Source organism: Podarcis pityusensis, assembly GCF_964106645.2.
Source record: "Podarcis pityusensis genome assembly, chromosome: 16".
Classification (NCBI taxonomy): domain Eukaryota; kingdom Metazoa; phylum Chordata; class Lepidosauria; order Squamata; family Lacertidae; genus Podarcis; species Podarcis pityusensis.
The window spans coordinates 22207952-22232039 of record NC_138041.1 but is presented as its reverse complement, the minus strand read 5'-3'; the positions used below and the strand labels follow the sequence as shown (position 1 = coordinate 22232039).

At 45.8% G+C, this 24088-nt stretch overlaps 2 protein-coding genes and 1 long non-coding RNA gene across 4 annotated transcripts in view; 1 reads left to right on the top strand and 2 right to left on the bottom strand.

Moving 5' to 3' along the window:
• HSPB8 (heat shock protein family B (small) member 8) overlaps nucleotides 1-426 on the bottom strand; it is a 30714-nt gene extending 30288 nt beyond the window's left edge. The window contains exon 1 of the mRNA XM_080986512.1: nucleotides 44-426. The gene's annotated coding sequence lies outside the window, so the exon portion shown is untranslated. The remainder of the gene's footprint in view (nucleotides 1-43) is intronic.
• A 4114-nt stretch (nucleotides 427-4540) lies between these two features.
• On the top strand, nucleotides 4541-10475 carry LOC308466031. 2 transcript variants are annotated; one of them, XR_013980615.1, is made up of 3 exons: nucleotides 4541-4596; nucleotides 5851-5931; nucleotides 7196-10475. It is a non-coding gene; the product is annotated as an uncharacterized lncRNA (long non-coding RNA). The 2 variants fall into 2 exon arrangements; XR_013980616.1 differs by having other exon boundaries at nucleotides 5851-10475.
• SRRM4 (serine/arginine repetitive matrix 4) overlaps nucleotides 8953-24088 on the bottom strand; it is a 125853-nt gene continuing 110717 nt past the window's right edge. The window contains exons 9-13 of the mRNA XM_080986359.1: nucleotides 22957-23288; nucleotides 21921-22043; nucleotides 19078-19188; nucleotides 16080-16226; nucleotides 8953-13681 (exon numbers count right to left, since the gene is read on the bottom strand). Coding sequence (XP_080842485.1) covers nucleotides 13408-13681; nucleotides 16080-16226; nucleotides 19078-19188; nucleotides 21921-22043; nucleotides 22957-23288 — 987 coding nt within the window. The 3' untranslated portion in view covers nucleotides 8953-13407. The remainder of the gene's footprint in view (nucleotides 13682-16079; nucleotides 16227-19077; nucleotides 19189-21920; nucleotides 22044-22956; nucleotides 23289-24088) is intronic.

The following is a 24088-nucleotide window of genomic DNA, read 5'->3' as shown; positions in this document are numbered from 1 at the left end:
AAGTCTTCCTTCCCCCCTCCCTGGCTCCCTAGTAGTCTCTTACCCACAGAAGCCTCTGTCTGGAAAGGTCTCCAAAGGATGCCAGGCAGTGCCCAGTCACTGAAGTAGGCTCTGGGGCGTTCCCAACTGAGCAATGGCGCCTTCACTGCTGAATCAGACGTGCACCAGCCAGTCCCCTACTCCTCTTGACAGTTCAGCAATGCAGATAGAAAAAGCTTTCAGCCGTGTCCCTGGCTTCCCTGGGCAGGCAGCCACACAGCAAAGCGGTGTTCTCACAGTGGGCAGAGGTGGAGCGAGGCAATGCGCCAGGAATGCTATCTGGAGAGGCCCTAGGAAAAGGAGCTTGGAGGTTGTTCGCTTTATTTTTGCTTGGTTTTTTCCCCCAGCAGAGATGGCCTTGGCTCAAGCCCAGCGCTCTCTCCGGAAGGCCTGCAGTTTTCGCCCAGTCGCTTCTGACCCTGACACTTGGAGGCCGGAGCGAGGAACTGCATTTAACTCCACCCAAAACCACCCAACCTGCATCAGCTGGAAACTGCTGATAGCAATTGGGCTTTTATTGGATGGAGGGGGGAAAGAAGGGATCAAAGAAACAAACGCGGGCTGGGTGGCTGCAGGCTGTTTTTCAATTAACCCTCTGGAAAAGAAAAAGGCCTTGAAATTCCTATTGGCCAAAATGCATTTCCTGGAAATAAAAGCCACATTTTCACCACACCTGCACCCCTTTGCAGGATCTTGAGATGCCTTCTCTTTCATTTTGGAGTCCTGGATTTGAGCCAGCTGCCAAAATAAAGGAGTGAAATGAGAAATGAACAATGCTTTCCATTTCATTTCTCTCTCTCTGTTTCCCTCCCCCACCAGTCTTAAATTCATTTCTGCATCTGTTTGTCACTGGATAAGAAGAAACCCTCAAGGAAATTCATCAGCATTTTAGTGTGAATTTCACCTAATATTTTGATCTCCTTTTGGGGGGAGAAAGGACAGGATATAAATTCAATAAATAAATAATGTACACGTTTTCGTACACAGCTTTAACTAATATACACGTTTTAGCAAGTGATTTTCCCTAATGGAAAGGATCTTTTTGTATGTTACTTTACTAATGCATGCCTTTTCAATATATGTGTTTTTGTATAAACATTGTCTGCCTGGATGACTACACTGCAAAATTTGAGGCACTGTGAACGTTGAAGGGCAGCTGTGTTTAGATTCACACACTGATCTGAAAAGTGTGAATTTGTTTCTCGTTAAAATGTAAGCAAAACAGCAACTCTCCCGCATCCCTGGGCCAGATCACTATTCCTTTTTAAAATGCCGTGCCTCAAATCACCTCCCTCTTTTTCTGCTGTGATCAGCATTGCCATTATTTTGTATTTATAGTCGTACCTTGGATCCCGAAGACTTTGGTACTTGGACATTTTGGCTCCTGAATGCCACAAACCTGGAAGTGAGTGTTCCAGTTTGCGAACGTTCTTTGGAACCCGAACGTCTGATGGGGCTTCCGCAGCTTCTGATTGGCTGCAGGAGCTTCCTGCAGCCAATCAGAAGCCGTGCTTTAGTTTCCAAATGTTTTGGAAGTCAAATGGACTTCCGGAGCAGATTCTGTTCAACTTCCAAGGTACGACTGTATAGGGTACTTTAATATTTGGGGTGCTTGACAAGAGAGGCAGCCAAAAGTACATCATTTACAGTCTACCACAAGTTCTCTGGGTAATTGGCAGAAAATCAGTAATGGCCTGACTTCCTAAGATTTCAGCAGTAACAGTAAAGCTGCAAATAAAAAAACAACCACCCTGTTGTATCTGCTCCTTTTGGTGTTTATCTTTTGCGTGGTGTTATAAATAAATTTTGCTACCAGTTGCTGACACAGTAGTCCTGGCTTTCATCCAGCCCACAGTGACATAGGCTCTTACTCGAGAAGAAGGAAGAGGTCTTTATCATGACACATAAGAGATAAGAGGTTCAGCAATAGGTAAATGAGTCACAGCAGCTTCTACATCCAGGTTTGATGATGGGAAAACCAAGGTTAGACATACTAGAAGGATTGGTCCAAGCTCGAGGAGTCCCAAGATGTAGGCAAGGAGGTCAAAACTGCATGGAAGCCACAAAATTGTCCCAATGGGTTGGCACACCCACCCACCAAGCTTTTAAAGATCAGGCCAGGTGCTCTCACTTGCCCTTGTGCCTATCTAGATTGTGCCTATCTAGATTGTCAAGTATGCAGACACTCGCTGTACCAGGGAGGGTGTGTCTAGGTCCTGGGTGACCAGACTGTCCTTTTCCCTTCTGACTCCAGTTCCTCTACCCCTAGCGATGGGCCATTGCCCAGCCCAGATTCCATTGCTTTGCTCCTTTCTCCTGGTAGGAAGAAGGGACCTGGGAGTCTTGCCTCTCCTGCTGTGGCAGCTGGATCTGGGGAGGGGGAAAGTACCTACCTTCTCCAGCCATTGTTCCCTGATCTCAGCGCCCCCTCCCCATGTTACCCTCATATTTCCCCTGTTTCAGCCTTCCACTCCACTTCTGAGACACATGATACCTGAGGATGACTGACGAGAGCATTGTTTTACCGTATTTTTCACTTCATAAGATGCACTTTTTTCCCTCCTAAAAAGTAAAGGGAGATGTGAGTGCGTCTTATGGAATGAATGGCGCTGCGCAGAGAGGAAGAACTGTGCAGCGCCCCTTCAGCGACGCGCCTGTCCTGCGAAGCCAGAGGAGGAACAGAAGGGGCTCCTCCTCCCTTAAGAGGCTTGGCATGGCTATCCCAGAAGCCAGAACAGCCAGAGGCTATCCCAGAAGCCAGATCCCTCTTGCTGTTCTGGCTTCTGGGATTCAGAATATTTTTTTCCCTGTTTTCCTCCTCCCAAAACTAGGTGCGCCTTATGGTCTGGTGCGTCTTATGGAACGAAAAATACGGTGCTTTATACAGCTTAGGGAGAGAGAATCTGTGCCCACCTCCTCCTCCAGATTAGCCTCCCCCAACCTGATGCTCTCCTGTTTTGGTTGGACTCCAGCTCCCATCAGCCCCAGTCAGCATGGCCAATGGAACCAAGGATGCTGGGAGTTGTTGTTGACATCTGTTTGTCTCAAGAGACGATGGAGTGTGAGGATGAAATCAAGCTGCTGCATTAGCAACACTGAAGTGACCTCTCCGCAGTGCAAGCCTGGGCAGTGTGTATAATAATAATAATAATAATAATAATAATAATAATAATTTATTATTTATACCCCGCCCATCTGGCTGGGTCCCCCCAGCCACTATGGGCGGCTTCCAACAAAACACTAAAATACAATAACCTATTAAACATTAAAAGCTTCCCTAAACAGGGCTGCCTTTAGATGTCTTCTAAAAGTTTGGTAGTTATTTTTCTCTTTGACATCTGATGGGAGGGCGTTCCACAGGGTGGGTGCCACTACCGAGAAGGCCCTCTGCCTGGTTCCCTGTAACTTGGCTTCTTGCAGTGAGGGAACCGCCAGAAGACCCTCGGCGCTGGACCTGTGTCCGGGCAGAACGATGGAGGTGGAGACGCTCCTTCAGGTATACTGGACCGAGGCCGTTTAGGGCTTTAAAGGTCTGGAGGTCCTGGGCTGCTCAGATGACAAGACCCCCTTCTGGGCCTCACTGATGTGGTCCAAAGGAAAGCAGAGCAAGATGTTTGGCACCAGCTTGGCTGCAGGAGTAGCTGGAAGGAGGTGTGCAAGGCACCATTCAGCTGTCTTAAGGACTCAACTCTAGATTTGTTTAGGCTTTACTCCTTTAGCCTTCTCTCCTCCTGAAGGCAGCAGTGGTTTTGGATCAGAGTTATCCTTCTCCTAAATGGAACCTGGGCTACCTTCCCAGGTTGATGAGCCCCATCTGCCCCTTTGCAGTTGTAGTCCAACAATACTTGGAGAGTATTGACATTTACAAGATATCTGAAGGCAGCCCTGTTTAGGAATTTTTTAATGACTGATGTTTTAATATATTTTTAATCTTGTGTTGTAAGCTGCCCAGAGTAGCTGGGGAAACCCAGCCAAATGGGTGGGGTAGAAATAATAAATATTATTATTATTATTATTATTATTATTATTATTATTATTAAAGGTTAGATACCAATGCCCTGTGGTAGGAATGGAAGGTTATGTCAATTTCGCTTATCTCAGTTTCTAATTTCCCCAAATTTAAATTCAGCTCTCCACATTTTGCAACAATTTGAGGCTTGGTTTTTTTTAATCCTCATAAACACTCACCAGCAAGTTTTGTGCAAATTTCTCCTAACATATACATTTTTAATATGCAGTTCTGACCAATGTGCCTATCTTTGCAAGCAATTCGCCTAATATAATGCATTTTGCATGTAATTTTCACTAATATTTTCATGCACCTTCCCCCCTAATCTGATCTATGCATTTTTAGAAACAATTGATGTGAGAACTGCATTGCAACATTTCAGATAAGCCTGAATTTCCAAGGATAGCTGTGTCTCGCTTTGCATTTTGTTTCGGAAGTTTTGGATTTGATAGATTTGATGTTAAACATGCATTGAATCAGATTTCTCTTCCACATGGGAATAAAACCCTGGGAAGGGCTAGGAGGAACAGAAGCTATGCAAGGAAAAGGCAAATATTGTAAAGGGGTTGTTACAATATAAAAACAAACTGGGTCAAGGTTGCTTTTGCTTCAGATGCAGCTAGAACAAATGTTGTGGTTGCTCATGTTATGGTTGTGTTTATTATACAGTACTTTAAAAAAAACAAAACACCTGGTGAAACAGGAAGGGAGTCAGAGAGCAGGGCCTGATCTTAAAGGAGACAATATTAGGAGTTAAGCATATATGGGTGGATTTACACAAGAACAAAATAATGTAAGAAGGGTTAAGTATAGTAATTTAATTCACTGAACTTGTGAATGCCTGTAGGCCTTACTATGTGCTTGAATTTGATTGGTTGGGAACTGAATTCTGGACCTAGCTGTCAACGTTTCCCATGTTTAAAGGGAAATTCCCTTATTCTGAATAGGATTCCTCACAAGAAAAGGGAAATGTTGACAGCTATTATTCTGGAGAGTTCTCTAGTACAGTGGTACCTCGGGTTACAGGTGCTTCAGGTTACAGGCTCCGCTAACCCAGATATAGTACCTCAGGTTAAGAACTTTGCTTCAGGATGAGAACAGAAATCATGCTCCGGCGGCATGGCGGCAGCAGGAGGCCCCATTAGCTAAAGTGGTGCTTCAGGTTAAGAACAGTTTCAGGTTAAGAACGGACCTCTGGAACGAATTAAGTTCTTAACTCGAGGTACCACTGTAGTTCTTATATGATTGGTTAATGGTCACATGAGAGGCATCTAGTGATGCGGAGACTCCATTTTATGTGAAGCAAGATGACTGTGTTTTAGAATCCACCGTGAAGCATGCGACTGTAAGTATTATGCTTTAATTCGTCGATAACTATAGGTTTCTGCAAGCAAAGTTTTTGAATGTTGAAGTCTGGACATTGGTTTAATTACCAAAGTAGGGTGTCAGTCATGATTAGAGCTTATTAGCTGCGGTTTCGCTACTCTGGTCTCAACAAGAAGAGCCTTCTGGATCAGGCCCATCTAGTCCAGCATCCTGTTCTCACAAAGACCAACCTACAAGCAGGATTCGACCACAAGAGCATTCTCCCATCCTCTGGTTTCCAGCAACCAGAGCCATAACAGTTGCAGTTCCAAACGTAGGACCTGTTTGCTGCTGTTTGGTTTTGCCACCTATGTAAACCTGACTGCAGAAAACTTGCACTGCCATTGACACATGTCCCATCCCCCTGTCCCCCCACTCATTCACAAGTGATTTTCTACTAGAGCTGCAAAGCTGACTTCAGCATCTTGTTCTCACAGTGGCCAACCAGTTTCCTGTAGGAAACCTTCAAGCAGGATCAGGACCGGATTAAGGTTTGATGAGGCCCTAAACTACTGAAGGTAATGGGGCCCTTTGTACGTCCAGCTGTCCTTTGTTCAACAACAAATTGCCGCTGTTTTTGTGTGTTGAACATATGCTATAAGGTAATTTATAGACCTAACAGGTATCTAAAGCCATTTGCACATGTTGCCATGCAGAATGTAGCCACCCTATGCAGTGGTACCTCGGGTTACAGATGCTCCAGGTTACAGATGCTTCAGGTTACAGACTCCGCTAACCCAGAAATAGTACCTCGGGTTAAGAACTTTGCTTCAGGATGAGAACAGAAATCGTGCTCCGGCGGCGTGGCAGCGGCAGTGGGAGGCCCTATTAGCTAAAGTGGTGCTTCAGGTTAAGAACAGTTTCAGGTTAAGAACGGACCTCCAGAACGAATTAAGTTCTTAACCCGAGGTACTATATACCACTGTATATAGAAATGAGCAAACCAGTGATAGTTTAGGGAGCAGGCTAGCAGGCTGGGCCCATTACTTACATCATAGCAGCCTACACAACGCAAAACACTGTTGCTGTATGCAGGTTTTATTTGTTTTTTATCTTACATTTTGTAAATGTACATCCAGTGTTGTTTTCCTTTAATTTTGCCCCCCCCCCCCCAAGATAGTGGGGCCCTAAGCTATAGCTTGTTTAGCTTATACGTAAATCCGGCACTGAGCAGGATCTGAGCACAAGAGCCCACTCCTCCTCCTGTGGTATCCAGCAACAGGTATTCAGAATCATTACTGCCTCCAGATGTGGAGGTAGACAGGGGTCAGCAAACTTTTACAGCAGGGGGCCGGTCCACTGTCCCTCAGACCTTGTGGGGGGCCGGACTATATTTTGAAAAAAAAATAATGCACGAATTTGTATGCCCCACAAATAACCCAGAGATGCATTATAAATAAAAGGACACATTCTACTCATGTAAAAACATGGATTCCCGGACTGTCCGTGGGCAGGATTTAGAAGGCAATTGGGCCGGATCCAGCCCCCGGGGCCTTAGTTTGCCTACCCATGAGGTAGAGCATAGCTATAGTGGCTAATAGCCACTGATAGCTTTTTCCTGTACAAAGTTGTCTAATTGTCTTTTAAAACCATCCAAGTTGATGGCCATTGGTTACCAGCCTTTGACAGCCTCATTCTCCACGAATTCATCTAATTCACTGTGATTTCTTGGTGCTGAGGTTATACAACGACGTGCATCCATGCTGATTTGCTTGCAGGGTGTTTCTGCATCTGCATGTTAAAATCATTTCTACATCTGCATGTCAATCGCTTACTTTCTAGCGCCTTTCCCAGTCGCTATCTCCTAAATGCAAGAAATCCGTTCGTGGATTTGCTATGGCGACGGAAAGCTTCAAGGCCGTTTTATTGCGCAAACCGACATTTCTGGTATGTACTTGAACCCCTTCTGCAAAACAGCGGCAGCCTTGTGGCACATTTTGTGTGCATTAATTTATTTCAGGAACAAAAACAAGCAGTAACGACGGATGAGAATGAAACACAGCAGGATTTTATTATTATTATTATTTGTACATTTGTGTGTGTGAAACTTCTTCAGGAAGACTAAAGAATACAGCCATGTCAAAGGTAGGTTTTTTGTTTAAATCTGAAGTTCAATGAACCAATGTTTTGGAGCAGCTTAGTAGCCGCTTGTCAAAATGTGAGAACGAGAGGGATGTGTTGCCTGCTACTCATCACACACAGCCCATTCTGCGGCCTGGCTTTGTTCTAAAGGATTTGAATTCATGTCAGGACTGGCTCTACCATTAGGTGGAGTGAAGCAGCTGCCTCAGGTGTCAGATTCTGAGGGGCAGGCAGTGGCGGCAAGGAGTTGGAAGACAGCCTGCTATGCCCCTTAGGCTAGCCTGCTCCCCTCACAGGAGGGCAAGTAAACAGAAAAAAAAAATCAACTGCCAATTGTGTCAGCTTCTGGGTCTGAAATGAGGACCACATCTTGTCTTTTGCCTTGTTCTGCTTGAGTTCAGATGCTTCAGGAAAAGAAAACCTCTATTTCTCCTTCATGAAATGTTCTACTGCGTGTTCTTCTTCAGAATATGTAGCCGTCACATGTGAACAGAATTTAAAAGGAAAACACCCCTGTCTGGGTCCGAAATGTTTAAATTTCTGAGATGTTCAGTTGCTGATTTTCTTCGTTAGAGAGGAGCTAGTGGTTCTCAAAATGAAATGAAAACAATTTTTGTTTGGGGGGGGGGGAGGTAAATACCCACCCCTCAACAACCCAAAACCCAGTGACAGAATCGTTTTCATTTAAAAAAAAAATCCAAATAAATAAATAAATAAATAAATAAATAAATAAAGCGACACCTGTCTCTCATCATATATACAGTGCATGATAAATTAACAACAACAACAATAATACCAAAGGTTTGACTGGAGACAGAAATGAACTGGTAACATGTAAGGTGGAAGATCAATTCAGCATTTAGCAGTTAAAGCAGAGAGGGAGGGAGGGAGGGAGAGAATCAAACCCTCTAATGGGGAGGCTACAATACTACCCCACACCCACCCCAGGAAACCAGTGTAGCTCAGGGGTAAGAGCATCTGCTTTGCATGCAGAAGGTCCTGGGTTCAAGTCCCAGCATCTCTAGGTACAGTTAGGAGAAAGACCCCTGCCTCCATATACACTGAATTCAGCGGCCCTTACTTTTGAGTAAGCAGTTCATGTTTTGGATTGGGCTTTTTGAAATCTCTTGGAATGGAGGTGGCCGTCTTTTGGAGAGATCTTCCCCCAAACGTTTTCTCCTTCTTTGGATGCAGAGTGGGAAACCAGACTTGGGGGTGGTACGGTAATTACATGCAGAAAATGGGAAATATTTTAAGGTATTTATTTTAGGGGAAGCTGGAGATTTTCGTGAGTGCAGAAGAGGAGAACGTATTGGGCAGGGTTACAATTCCCAGAGTTCCCTGGGGAGAGGGATCAATTGTTACACCACTCTGGGAATTGTAGCTCTGTGAGGGGAAGAGGGATCCTCTAACACCTTTCAGCCTCCTTAACAAACTATAGTTCCCAATATGATATGGGGGGGAAAGCTACAAAAGTGGTAGCTAGAAGCAAGCTGGTTTAGGGGATAGTCTACGGGGCATGCATTGTTCTATCTTCTGGCATCTCACCCCCCCCCCTCTAAGTCCATAGCTGTCAATTTACAGATTTGAAAATAAGGGACCAGCAGCCTCAAAAATAAGGGATCAGCAGCCAAAACAAGGGATTTTCCGAACACAGGTATGTTCAGCTTCTGAGCCCCTCCGAACCAAAGGCAGAAAACCCAGCCAGCAGCCAAACAAAGCCTCAAGCGGTGGTTCCCACAGCGCAGCAACCCGGCAAAGGGGATGCAGCAAGGAAAACCGCCGTCACCTCTCCGCTGGGAAGCGCTGAGCAAAGGCGAGTCCCCAGGCAACGCGGCCGATTTGATTGGCACAAGGCATGCAAGCTCCACCCCCCAGTCGTTCTTAGGCTCCTTATTGGGTGAGCAACGCAGCCAAGCAACACAGTTGGAGCCTCCCTCCTCCCTGGCTGGCAGGGAGGGAGGGAGGGAGAGGAGCTGCTTCCTTTGAAACCCGGGAAATTTAAGGGACATCATCAATAAGGGACAGCAGAGGGATAAGGGACTTTCCCACCAAATAAGGGACAGTTGACAGCTATGTCTAAGTCCATACGCCTCCTTCCCACACCCGCCATTGGAAGCCTCTGCCTCATTCTGCCTTATGGTAGGGCCAGTCCCAAATTTGGCACTAAACTCTGTTGAAGTTGCTGCTTGTGACCGAACAGCTGTCCCCCCCAAAGGGACAAGAAATCCCTGAAATCTTTGCAGGTTCACATAGGCTTTGGGGGGGGGGGCACACCCTTTAATTTTGTTCTAGAAGGAGCACCACCCAGAACTGAATGCTTGGTTTAGCCAGTCACAGTTGCTGAAGGAGTCAAGCAGCCTCCAAACTAAGGTGGCATTGTGGGTAGAGGCAGGGGTGTCGCAAGGGGGATGCGGTCTGGCCCGGGTGTCATGCTTAAAGGTAGAGGTAAAGGGACCCCTAACCATTAGGTCCAGTCGTGACCGACTCTGGGGTTGTGGCGCTCATCTCGCTCTATAGGCTGAGGGAGCTGGCGTTTGTCCACAGACAGCTTCCGGGTCATGTGGCCAGCATGACTAAGCCGCTTCTGGCAAACCAGAGCAGCGCACGGAAACGCTGTTTACCTTCCCGCTGGAGTGGTACCTATTTATCTACTTGCACTTTGACATGCTTTCGAACTGCTAGGTTGGCAGGAGTTGGGACCGAGCAACGGGAGCTCACCCTGTCGCGGGGATTCAAACTGCCGACCTTCTGATCGGCAAGTTCTAGGCTCTGTGGTTTAACCCACAGCGCCGCCCGCGTCCTGGCGTGTCATGCCTAGGGGGTGTGTAAATACGCCTGGCGATCAGTCTTGCACCCCCCGTTGGGCTGCGTTTGCACCCTCCGGCGGGTGGTTTTATGCGATTGGCGGTCGGATTTGCTCAACAACTCTGGGCAACCTTCCCTAACCTTCAACAACTTTGTGTGTGTGTGTGGGGGGGGTGACAATTTTTTTTCTGCACCGGGTACCATCTAACATTGCTATGCCTCTGACTGCATGCAGCACTGCTTCTGACTGCTGCGATTCGTCTTCCATTCAAAGCAATGTTCTTTTTTTCCAGGTCCACTGGGGCAAAATTGTGAAACATGTGATTTAGGTAACTAACTATGTAAATGACTTTGCCATTGCAATAGGGCCCAACCCTACTTTGTGATTGTCAGTTGTTTTAAGCTACTTTTAACGTTGTGTCTCGCCATCTGCTGTGGTGAGATTACGCAACTTGCGTCATTTCTGTAATCATTGCATATTGTCATTGCAATAGGACCCAAATTATTTTTGTGACTGTAAGTGGATTTAAACTGTTTTTAACGTTGAGTTTCAATTGTTGCAATCCACTCTGAGACCTTAGGGTAAAGGGCAGGTAATAAATTAAAATAATAATAATAATAATAACAATAGTAATGTTTTTCCACCCATCATTTCAATGCAAAGAAAACACAATGCTAACAGTGGGAAGGGGGGTGTAATCAGCAACATATGATTTGCAGATTGAAACCAATAACAGTGAATCCCAATTGAATTCACCGGATTGATTTCCACTCCAGATATGGAACCAAACACCAGCAATTTCCACTCCTATTTCCATTTTCATCAGAGTTTTCTGACATTCCTAATTAGGGGGAAAGAGCCAGAGGTAGCAAAATATAGTAAAACTGAGCCTGAACGTCACTCGTGGGCCTCTACATCCCTGCATTAAATGAAACAAAACAACCCTAATAATAATAATAAATACTAATAACTTAGTGCTCAAAAATGGGAATAAATTAAACTTTGATAGCGACAGCAAGTGATTGACATGCAACTCAGGACCGAATCCCAAACGTAATAAATAATTACAGCAATCAATAAATAACAAAGGAACATATAACAGCACATGGTCGGATTGAGGGAAAAAGAAGGAGCCTTTGCTGCCACGGAGTCAAACGCCTGTGGACAGCCCTCTAAGCAGGCACATCTTTCCAGGATTTGCAAAATCCCACATTTAACCACCCTCTATGTGGTCTGGCAGGAAAGGTTGGGGTGGATGCAATACAGCGGAGGAGGGGGTTGTTCAGAGATCCCTCCCACCTCCAATAAATAACACGGAACTTCTGTCTCTCTCTCTCCTTTTTTGCCTCTATTTATACAGGTTTTACAAAGATGAATGGTGATTAATGTGCACAACGCCTCGCCTTCCACAGAGTGATGGACTTCCCTTATCTATGTTGGAGATGCTATTTCGCTTCACTTGACCCCCTCCCTCAAATTCCCTGCATCATTTGTTGTTGTTGTTTAGTCATTTAGTTGTGTCCGACTCTTCGTGACCCCATGGACCAGAGCATGCCAGGCACTCCTGTCTTCCACTGCCTCCCGCAGTTTGGTCAAACTCATGCTGGTAGCTTCGAGAACACTGTCCAACCATCTCGTCCTCTGTCGTCCCCTTCTCCTTGTGCCCTCAATCTTTCCCAACATCAGGGTCTTTTCCAGGGAGTCTTCTCTTCTCATGAGGTGGCCAATGTATTGGAGACCCAGCTTCAGGAGTTGTCCTTCCAGTGAGCACTCAGAGCTGATTTCCTTAAGAATGGAGAGGTTTGATCTTCTTGTGGTCCATGGGACTCTCAAGAGTCTCCTCCAGCACCATAATTCAAAAGCATCAATTCTTCAGCGATCAGCCTTCTTTATGTTCCAGCTCTCACTTCCATACATCACTACTGGGAAAACCATAGCTTTTACTATACGGACCTTTGTTGGCAAGGTGATGTCTCTGCTTTTTAAGATGCTGTCTAGGTTTGCCCTGCATCATTAGCTCGGTGGATTTTAACTCCTCCTCATTAATTCCGGAGGTGGGTTTGAGAATCGTAGGTTGGGGGTGGTCCCAGTTGTGGGGAACCCGTGGCCCTCCAGCTGTTGTGGGACTTCAAGTCTCCAAAAGAACCTAAGAAGAGCCCAGCCAAAGGCCCATCTTATCCAGCATCCTGTGATGGCCAATCAGATGACCCAACTGGGAAGACCACAAATGTCCATGACTGTTGGCCATGTTGGCTTGGAGTTGATGGACATTGTTGGAGTCCATCGAGCATCTGGAAGGCCACAGGTTCCTCACCCTTGGGTCTTACTAAGTTCCATGGCCTGGATTAAGAGATGCCACAGACGTAACGAGGAAGTTTGACGATCCAGTTTGACGTCCTTGGAAGGCCGGCAACTAGTTTGTCGTCACACGACTGTCACTCTCTGGTGGCAGAAGGCGAGGTTTCTGCAGCCGCCTGGGTCAGCCAGGGAAGGTTGAGGGTGCAGATCACAAGAGGAGGAAGGACATGGAGGACAGAAGCTCAAAGGGATCGATCACAGAATTGTAGAGTTGGGAGGGCCATCCGAGTCCAGCCCCCTGCAATGCAGGATTCTTAGTGGATGACATAGCAAAGTCTACTCCCCCTTAACGGGGAGCAACAGGAACCAGTAACATGACCTGCTGAATAGTGGAGGAATTTGGGGTGTGGCATCAATAGCACTCCCTCAATGGGACGGTCCAACGGTGGCTGTGATACAGGCAAGAGGAGGACGCACCCAGTTCTCTTGAGTTCCCAGAACTGATGGAACGGTGTGAAGCAGATCCCATCCCTGCAGGAGAAACGTGCTAGAGACAGCCCAGGTTTGCACTCGCCGGCCTGCAATGACAAGGGATCAATTTCATGGCTGGTTTTTTCCCCATGGGTTGGTGGGTCAGGTGGAAAAAGGAAGCAAGATGCATCCCTCTGGGACGTCCCCCACAACTTAGGGTTGCTGAACGAGTGGTCAAGAACAGGACGCCTTTCCGGATCTGCCCCTTGAGAAATTCATTCCGTTGAGTCCATTGAAGTGGGAGGGAAGGGCACCCCCTCCTGGCCGTGGTCTACTAACGCCGCAAGCTGTCGTAGCTGCCTGCCGACTCGCTGCTCCTGCTGCCGCTTCGCCGGCTGTTCCGTGCCCCTGAGCTGCTGCCACTGCGGCTCCGGTTGCTGCCGCTGCTGCTCCAGCTTCTGCTGCGGCTGGTCCTTTTGCTGGAGTAGCTGCGGCTACGGCTGGGGGAGTAGCTGAAGGGGCTGTGCCAGGAGGAGTAGCTGCTGATGCTGCTGGGGGATGAGGAAGAGGGGCTGGGGCGGTAGTAGGGGATTGGGCGCTTCCGGGCACTGCGGAGACAAAAGAAATTAAGAGGGGAGCTTTTTTCTTCCTCCTCTCATCACACAAGAACTCGCGGACATGCAAAGAAGCCGACGAGAGCAAAAGAACTGTCCAAATTTTGAAAGAAATTTCAAAAAAGAAAATTAAATTTGCAGTTTAAATGTGTAAATTTGAATCAGTTTAGATTGCTTTTAAATGCAAAAGCAATTTGGATTACTTTTAAATGCAAAATCAATTTAGATTGCTTTTAAATGCATAATCAATTTAGATTATATTTATAGATTATAGATTATATAATCTATTATATATTGATTATATAATAAAATCTATAATATGTAGACCATATAATCTATTATATAGATTGTATAAACTAATCTATTATATATAATAGATTATATTACATTTATATAATTATATTTAAATGCAAAATCCATTTTAAATTCACGGAATTTTCATTAAATATATAGATTTAAATTTGCAGAATCTTCTCCCTGACATTCTTTGTGCGCTCAAAATCTTTGCAACCTGCAATAGGGCAAAATTTGACGCAAATTTAGTTCAGTGCTGTCAATATATATTTTACTGCATTTCTATCTCACCCTCATAGCAACATACCCTCCAACATTTTGCTGATAAAAATAAGGATGTCCTGTTTAATAATAATAATAATAATAATAATAATAATAATATAATACCCCGCCCATCTGACTGGTTTGCCCCAGCCACTCTGGGCAGCTTCCAACATACATATAAAAACATTAAACATTAAAAAATATCCCTATGCAGAGCTGCCATCAGATGTCTTCTAAAGCTTGTCTAGTTATCTCCTTGTATCGAAGGTCACATAACTCCATACCCTCCAATATTTCTCTGACGAAAATAGGGATGTCCTAAGGAGAAGCGGGACATTCCGGGATCAAATCAGAAACCGGGATGGCTTTTGTAAATCCAGGACTGGAAAATAGGGACACTTGGAGGGTCTGCAACAACCCTGTGAAGTAAATTAGGTAAATTGGCACTGACTGGCCCCGAATCACCCGTTGATTTTCATAGCTAGGTAGGGATTTGAACTTGGCATATCCCAGTCCTAAGCCAGTCTTTCTACACTACCTCCCCAGTTAGAGGCAGTACGCTTCTGAGTACCAGTTGCTGGAAACCAGAGGAGGGGAGAGTGTTCTTGGGTTCAGTCCCTGCTTGTGGGCTTCCCTAGGCATCTGGGTGGCCACTGTGGGAAGAGGATGCCCTGCTGGATAGGTCTCTGGCCTGATATAGCGGGTGGCGCTGTGGTCTAAACCACTGAGCCGCTTGGGCTTGCTGATCAGTGTGGGATGTGAAACACAAGAGCAGTCAAGTACAACATTCCTAGAGTGAACATGTTTACACATGGGGAGGAATGTTTGTCCAGCCAGCAGGTAAACTTCCTGTTTCCTTCTGGGCTGGGTCAGACTTCCTCTGCATGTGACTAGAGGTGGGTGTGGCCTCACCTGTGCAGGAAATGACAAAAGCACAGGGCAGGGCAGCAATCTCTCTCTCTTTCACTACATGCATCGAAGAAGCAACATCTGCTTAGCCAAAGATGCTCTCTTGGCTCCAGCCAAGAGAGGACAAAGGGACTGACTTCTTATGGAATAGTTTCCAAGTGTATGTTACTTTTCTAAGCTAAGTCTGCCTTCTGGGATCCTATTGTGAACAGAATGATATGTGAGTAAACCTTTTTATACTTTTATAGAAGACTGTGTCATGTCTTATCTTATATGAGGGAATAAGGGGAAAATACCAGAACAGTTATTATAGAGGCTTTAGCGAGCCTGAGCAAACGCATCTGCTGTGACTTTAAAAAGGGGAATGTTACTCTGCTAAATTGTGGAACTTGTTGGAAAAGGATATAATCAGACAATATATCCTCTCCTGCACCGAAGGTCGGTGGTTCGAATCCCCGCAGCGGGGTGAACTCCCGTTGCTTTGTCCCAGCTCCTGCCAACCTAGCAGTTCAAAAGCAGACCAGTGCAAGTAGATAAATAGGTACTACTGCAGCGGGAAGGTAAACTGCGCTTCTGTGCACTCTGGTTTCCAGCACGGTGTTCCGTTGCGCCAGAAGTGGTTTAGTCCTGCTGGCCACATGACCAGGAAAGCTGTCTGTGGACAAACACTGGCTCCCTTGGCCTGAAAGCGAGATGAACGCCGCAACCCCATAGTCACCTTTGACTGGACTTAACCATCCAGGGGTCCTTTACCTTTACCTTTTAGCAGACTGTTCTCGTATTTTTATGCCTTTTGAGGTGTAATTCCCAAGTGGGTAGCAGCTCAGCCCTGACACCCAACCTTTCAAGGTGGTTTGATCACCTTGACAGCAGCTGAGAAGGACAGTTTTCTTCTTTTTTTACCTCTGGGACAGTCCTAGCTCACCTTGTTATGCGTCGGGCTTCCAGATGGCTGGGGGAATCTCTTCTCCGCTTCCTCATGGGTGAATATGACTGTTTGCGGCGTCGGCGGTCACGGTGCCTGTGAGACTCCTTCCCACTGGACCTGTACTTGTGATCTCGTTCACGGTCCCTGAGAAAAAAAGATAATCCCATGGATGATCAACCATGCTTATCTTAGTAAGTACTGGAGATGCAAAAGAGGTTGAGGGAACGTTCTTTCATATGTGGTGGGCTTGTAAAAGGGTAAAAGAGTATTGGGAAATGATCCATAATGAATTGAAAAAAATGTTTAAAAGTACTTTCCCCCCAAAAACCCAGAATCCTTTCTGTTGGGGATAATTAAGACTGAATTTCCCAGGTGTCAAAAAAGGTTATATATGTATGCCACTACTGCAGCCCGTGTTTTGTTAGCCCAAAAATGGAAAATGAACAAGGTCCCAACCAAAGAAGAATGGCAACTTAAGTTGACAGAATATGCACAACTTGCAGACTTAACATATAGAATAAGAAAATAAGAAGAACATACATTTAGAGAAGACTGGAAAACGTTTATTGAGCATATGGGAAATAACTGTGTACAGCTGAAAACACTGGAAGCACTAAGAAAAATTCAACAGTGTAAATAAGTTATGATGGATGTAGTAATGGAATACTGAATGGTATAGTTTCTGTAAATATGCAGGGATATATAATATGTAAAATGAACCATGAAAAGAAGAAAGGAAGTCATTGATATCTGAAGGATGTAAAAATGAGTACTTTAAATTGTAAAACAGAAAATTTAATAAAAATTACACACACACACACACACACACACACACACACAAACACACACACACTGCTTATCTTAGCTCAGGCAGATACACAAGTTCTTGTTACTTACTGGATTTGTCAGTCGCCTTTTCTTTTCTTTTTTGCCGCGGCAACTCAAAGTGACTGACAATATTCTATGGAGGCACATATTACAGCTATAACAAAGGTGGCATTTTTTCATCTCCGCCAAGCTAAGCAGTTGGCTCCTTACCTCTCTCGCCCTGACCTAGCCACTGTGATCCACGCAACGGTCACCTCCAGACTGGATTATTATGTGGGGCTGCCCTTGAGACTGACCCAGAAACTCCAGCGGGTGCAGAATGCCGCGGCGAGACTCCTTACGGGGTCTTTGCTGCGAGATCACATTCACCCGGTGCTATACCAGCTGCACTGGCTCCCGGTGGAGTACAGGATCAGGTTTAAGGTGCTGGTTTTAACCTTCAAAGCCCTATATGGCCTAGGACCCTCGTACCTACGGGACTGCCTCTCCTGGTATGTCCCACAGAGGAACTTACGGTCTTCAAACAAAAACATCTTGGAGGTCCCAGGCCACAGAGAGGTTAGGCTGGTCTCAACTAGAGCCAGGACATTTTCGGCTGCGGCTCCAATCTGGTGGAACGCTCTGTCACAAGAGACTAGGGCCCTGCGGGACCTGACATCTTTCCACAGGGCCTGCAAGACAGAGCTGTTCCACCAGGCCTTTGGCCAGGGCACAGCCTGACTCCCTCCTTTGGCAATCATCACAGAACTTTAGCTTAATGGTTGCCATCAATTTGATTTTAATTATTTTTTATAATGAAATGTTTTTAGAATGTTGCACTATTTTATTGTTGTTAGCCGCCCTGAGCCCGGCTTCAGCTGGGGAGGGCGGGATATAAATAAAATTTATTGTTGTTGTTGTTGTTGTTATTATTATTATTATTATTATTATTATTATTATTATTATTCTAAGCAACAAACAAACAAACACAGGCATACATTGAAGCTTTTCTCCCCCTCTCAGAATGCTAGAACTTGTGGCCATCCAATGAAGCTGAGTGTCGGAAGATTCAAGACACATAAAAGAAAGGACTTCTATTGAACTATGGAACACTCTGCCACTGGAGGCAGCGATGAGGGCCACCAGCTTGGATGGCTTTAAAAGAGGGTTAGACAAATTTGTGGAAGATCAGGCTATGAGCCATGATGGCTACCTTCTTCCTCATCGAGAAGTGCAAATTTGGTACAGTGGTACCTCAGGTTAAGAACTTATTTCGTTCTGGAGGTCCGTTCTTAACCTGAAACTGTTCTTAACCTGAGGTACCACTTTAGCTAATGGAGCCTCCCGCTGTCGCTGCACCGCCACCGCTCAATTTTTGTTCTCATCCTGAAGCAAAGTTCTTAACCCGAGGTACTATTTCTGGGTTAGTGGAATCTGTAACCTGAAGCGTCTGTAACCTGAAGCGTCTGTAACCCGAGGTACCACTACAGTTCGCAAATTAAAATGCAAAGAAAACTGAACACCTCCCCCAGCCCTTGTCTGAAGTCTGCCCTAGGCCTGGTGTTGTTCCTGGACACCCCCAGGCCTTGTGTGGTTTTCTTGGGGCTGCATTAGGAACCGTGCTGGTCCTGGCGCTCACCTGGTCTTGCATGACCTTGCGTGACCTTCCAGGGGATGCTCAGTCTCCCATAATGAGGAGGAAGCCAAAGACAGCAAAGGTAAGAGAGGGGAGGGCAGAAGGGGGGGAAGCAGGTGGGTGAGGAAGGGGCTAGCGGCAGGGAGGGGGTGAGTGAGCAAGGGAGATGTGGGGTGGGGCTTGCCCCAGTGGTGGTGGTGAGGGTCTGGGTTTTTGATCCCTGGAATATGGCAACCCTAGATTAGTTGACCTGGGAAAGAAGACTCTCACATCTTCTGTTAATAACCTCTTAACAACATCCTCAGATTTACTGCCCACCATCTCCTATCTCCAAGTCCTTCCTATCTCTTAAATATCTGCTAATGTCAAATCTCTTGCTACCATCTACAGAGCCTTCAAACATCATTCCGCAACCACCCTGTGACCCCCAGGTATAGGGTGGTATATATAGTCATTGAATGAATGAATGAATGAATGAATGATGGAGATCCTGGATGAGAAGTGTGTGGATGGTAAGATGGGGGCACTGGACACAGCACAAGCGAGTGGTACCTGATAGGACTATAGCGAGCATAGCTGGGACTTCGTCGCTGCCTGGAGCTTCTGCTCCCGGGGCTTCTCTTGCAGGACTTGGGTGAGTAGCTAGGAGAACGTGAATAGGATCTGGAAACAGGGGAGAAATATAAGGCTGATGGGAAAGAGCAAGAGGCGCAAGATTCAACCCCCAATAAAAGCCGTATGCACTGGGAAGTGGTCTTGCTGAGGTTGTGGTTACACAGGGCCACAGAACTGGTTCACAGAGACGTCTTGCTACCTGGTGTAGGCTTCTGTTGAGCTCAGGGGTGGAGAACCCTTTGGTCCTCTAGATGCATACCCTCCAACATTTCTCTGATGAAAATAGGGACATCCCATTCCATAATGATAATTTTACTATTTAAACCCCCCACATCTCAGTGACCCAGCCACTCTGGGTAGCTTCCAACATATATGGGTAAAGGTAAAGGGACCCCTGACCATTAGGTCCAGTGGCGGACGACTCTGGGGTTGCGGCGCTCATCTTGCTTTATTGGCCGAAGGAGCCGGCGTTTGTCCGCAGACAGCTTCCGGGTCATGTGGCCAGCATGACTAAGCCGCTTCCGGCGAACCAGAGCAGCGCACGGAAACGACGTTTACCTTCCCGCCGGAGCGGTACCTATTCATCTATTTGCACTTTGACATGCTTTCGAACTGCTAGGTTGGCAGGAGCAGGGACCGAGCAACGGGAGCTCACCCCGTTGCGGGGATTCGACTGCCGACCTTCCAATCGGCAAGTCCTAGGCTCTGTGGTTTAACCCACAGCACCACAACATATATAGAGAAACATAATAAAAAATTAAACATTTAAAAAAACCCTTCCCTATACAGGATTGCCTTCAGATGGCTCAGGGGTCGGATAACTCCATACCTTCCAACATTTCTCCAATGAAAACAGGGACATCCTAAGGCAAGCATGGCCAAACTTGGCTCTCCAGCTGTTTTGGGACTATAACTCCCATCGCCCCTAGCTAACAGGACCAGTGGCCAGGGATGATGGGAATTGTAGTCCCAAAACAGCTGGAGGGCCAAGTTTGGCAATGCCTGTCCTAAGGAAAAATGGGACATTCCAGGATCAAATCAGAAACCAGGATGGCTTCTGTAAATCTGGGACTGTCCCTGGAAAATAGGGACACTTGCAGTGTCTGTAGATGTTGTCGGACCTCAGCTCCCATCAGCCCCTGCCAACGTGGCCCACTGTCAAAAACGTTGGGAGTTTCATAGATCATAGAATCGTAGAGTTGGAAGGGACGCTGAGGATCATCTGGTCCAACCCCCTGCCATGCAGGAATATGCAGCTGTCCCATAGGGGGATTGATCCTGCAACCTTGGCGCTCTGACCAACTGAGTTGTAGTCTAGCAGCATCTGGGGAGGCACAAGTCTCTCATTCTGCCTGGTATGAATGACAACCAGTGTGGCACAATGGTTAGAGCATCGTACTAGGACCTGGGAGACTCCGGTTCGAATCCTCCCACTCAGCCATGTGAAGCACCTTGGGGGCCAGTCACTGCCTCTCAACCTAACCACCTCATGAGGTTGTTGGAAAGATAAAATGGGGACTTGGAGAACCATGTGCACCACCCTGAGCTCCTTGGAGGAAAAGGTGGGGTATAAACACAATACATAAATAATATACACATTTATATCATGCATTTTAAAATACTACTTAATCAACCAAAACCTCTATACGGTTTCAAAACTTTTTTAAAGCAAGCCTCCCCAGACATGTATAGTTGATACAAATTTAAACATGTAATTTTATTTGCGTGAAAACTGCTGATTTTGTTTTTGAATTCCATTTTAGGTTTACTTTTTTTAAAAAAACAACATGATTGGTAATTTGAAATTTATATTTTATGTAAGCTGCTTAGAAGCTTCGATGAACAAGCAGCATATAATTCCAATGTAAAAAACGAGTTCGCATAAAAACACATGCCTCTGCAGTTTCAAAACAAATATACATAATCAAATTCCACGTTAAAAGTATGTTTCAGGATAGGCTTTTCTAAATGTAAAATGCTTTGGCGGGTCCTGAAAATGATAAGAGTGAAGGTGCCTCCCTGATATTGTTGTAAACAAAAATTGCCCTTTTCCCTTATGGGGTATCTAAGAGTCCTTACATAGGTTCCCTATTGGTAGGAGAGAATAACAGAGGCCAACCAGAGAATACTGAGAAGCAAAGCAGCTAGTAAGCTTGATCTTTATTGATCTGTTGCAACAGGGTGCTCCCCCCACACGCAGGAGAGAGGAGGGACCCAGAAAAATGGCTCGCAAGGCCTTATAAAGACTTTTGAAATTGCCACCCTGTAGATCAAGACCACCCCCAGAAACATCATACATACATCACAGAATGGGTGTAACCTAAGACCACCCCTCAGATACATCATACCTACATCACAGAAAAGGCGGTCTAAACAGAAATTTAAATGTTTTTCTCTTGTCTTTATTTATCTCCCGTCTGGCAGGTTACTTGATTGGATTGCCTGGGGAGCCTGGCCATTCTTTTGTAGTGATAAATACTTAGTTCCTGGGCCATGTCACAGGCTCACACGCTATTCAAACACAGACATACCATTAAGACAGGATTTGTGAAGGAAAAGACAATGGGGAGGCTTTTTCACTTTGACCTTGCAGAGAAAACATTTGCTCAGTTTAGGAATCAAAATGGCTTCAGGTCGGTCTTCCTGTGCTGATCTATGTACGTGTGGTTATGAACATTACCATATATCTAAGACCTCAAAATTCCTATCACAATATCCAGGGGGAAGGGGAGTTCCAGAGAGTCAGTACTGCCAATAGATGACCCCCCAAAATACCTCACCTTGTCCCTGATGAACAGGATCTGCTGTGTGAAGACCGGGATCCTGCCTTGTGATGTAATAAATGGGAGTGGTTAGACTCTGGAGATGACCTGCTGGATGTAGAATCATTCCGTGCACATGACCTAAGAGGCGAGCCAGAAAAGAACGGGTAAAAACAAGACTTTCTTTTCTGAGTGCCCAGGAGATTGCATCAAGCCTTTTCCTGAAAAGGGACATTTCACACCCAAAAACAGCATTCTAGCCTTACAGGAACTTGGTACAGCAAACCAGTTTCTGCTCCAGTTTCACTCCCTTTAAAAGATGCAATTTGAAACACAGAAAAGCTGCCTTATACTAGGTCAGGCTATTCATCCATCTGACTCTATACTAGCTACTCTGACTGGCAGCAGCCTACTCTACCCATCACTGCTATCAGAGACCCTTTTGCCTTGCATGAAAAAGGTCCCAGTTTCAATCCCCAGCAACTCCAAGTAGGGCTATGTAAGAACCCTCTCTGAAACCCCTGTCAGCCATGAATTTGTCTAATCCTCCTTTAGAGCAATCTAGTTTGGTGGTCATCCCAGTATGTTTCCGAGCACAAGTCAAAGTGTTGGTGCTGACCTTTAAAGCCCTAAACGGCCTCAGTCCAGTATATCTGAAGAAGCGTCTCCACCCCCATCATTCTACCCAGACACTGAGGTCCAGCACCGAAGGCCTTCTGGCGGTTCCCTCACTGTGAGAAGCTAAGTTACAGGGAACCAGGCAGAGGGCCTTCTTGGTAGTGGCACCCGCCCTGTGGAACGCCCTCCCACCAGATGTCAAAGAGAACAACAACTACCAGACTTTTAGAAGACATCTGAAGGCAGCCCTGTTTAGGGAAGCTTTTAATGTTTGATGTATTACAGTATTTTAATATTTTTGGGGAAGCCGCCCAGAGTAGCTGGGGAAGCCCAGCCAGATGGGCCGGGGTATAAATAATAAATTATTATTATATTATCAGGAGCTACAGCAACTTCCTGTTGCTCCAGAGCTCAGACTTTCAGGGTGGTTGCTCACCTTTGATCCTTGGCTCGAACCCTTGGAGATGGATTGTCTAAAGTTGCCCCCTTAGTCCGGGAGAAGCAGCTGGTGAAGGAATTTCCTGAATCAGAACTGCTCCCGCTGCTCACCTTCCCGGAAGAGAAGGCCCGGCTGAAACCATCACAGACTTGATCACCTGGTGGTTTGGGGCCCCCCTTTGACCTGGATGCACTTGTCTGGGTGGATGGAGGGGAAGAAGTATCATTTCCTGAGTCGTACTCGTGGGGTTCTCCATTCTGTTGGGCCAGCCTGCCAACCCGACCCTCTGCTTTTTTAAAGAGGTCAGCAGGACACCCAGACTTTGAAATCTGCAAGCAAAACAAAAGCCATTGGCCAGCGTTTAAATAGATTTTTCCTCAGCCCATTAAGTTTTGTCTGATTTTATACACTCAATCATTATTTTATTTTTTTCCAAATAAACCTTTTTTCTTTTCTTTTCTTTTTAACCATCATGATGCACAGTCTGTAATCAAAGGAAAGAAAGAAAGGAAGGAAAGAAGGAGAAAGGAAGAAACAAACAAAGAAAGAAAGAATAAAAAACAAAACAACACATCTCCCTGAAAGAAAGAAGAAATGTCTTTTTTCCCCACCCAGATATAAATTGGAAGTTTTTAAGGCATCATGCAAAGAGTCCTAGGCATGCGAATCAATGTTGAATGAAAGATCAAATAAAAAAAATATAAAGCAGACTTAAAACCAAAGCCTTCTCTAAAAACAAAGGGGTTGAAAAAGAAAAGGAGTATCTTTAAAAAGACGGACAGACATATGCCTTAGAAATTAAACAGAACAGAACAGAACAGAATCCTGCAAGCATAATCCAGCTAAAATTAAGCACTTCTAGTTCCCATTGATTCCAGCAGGGGAGCCTTAAACAGCCATCGCTGACCTGGTTCCCTCCAGATGCCCCCTGCTGGTGGGGGCTGATGGGAGTAGTAGGCCAGAACATCTGGAAGGCACCAGGTTGGCAAAGGATGGTATTTATCGTGCATAGGTTCTTTCTTGAAGAAATCAACAGAGTATAAGGAGGCAATCCTATGCACCAGTAGTCCCCAACCTGGGAAGTCCTCCAGCCTGTTTTGGACGACAACTCCCATCAGCCAACATGGCA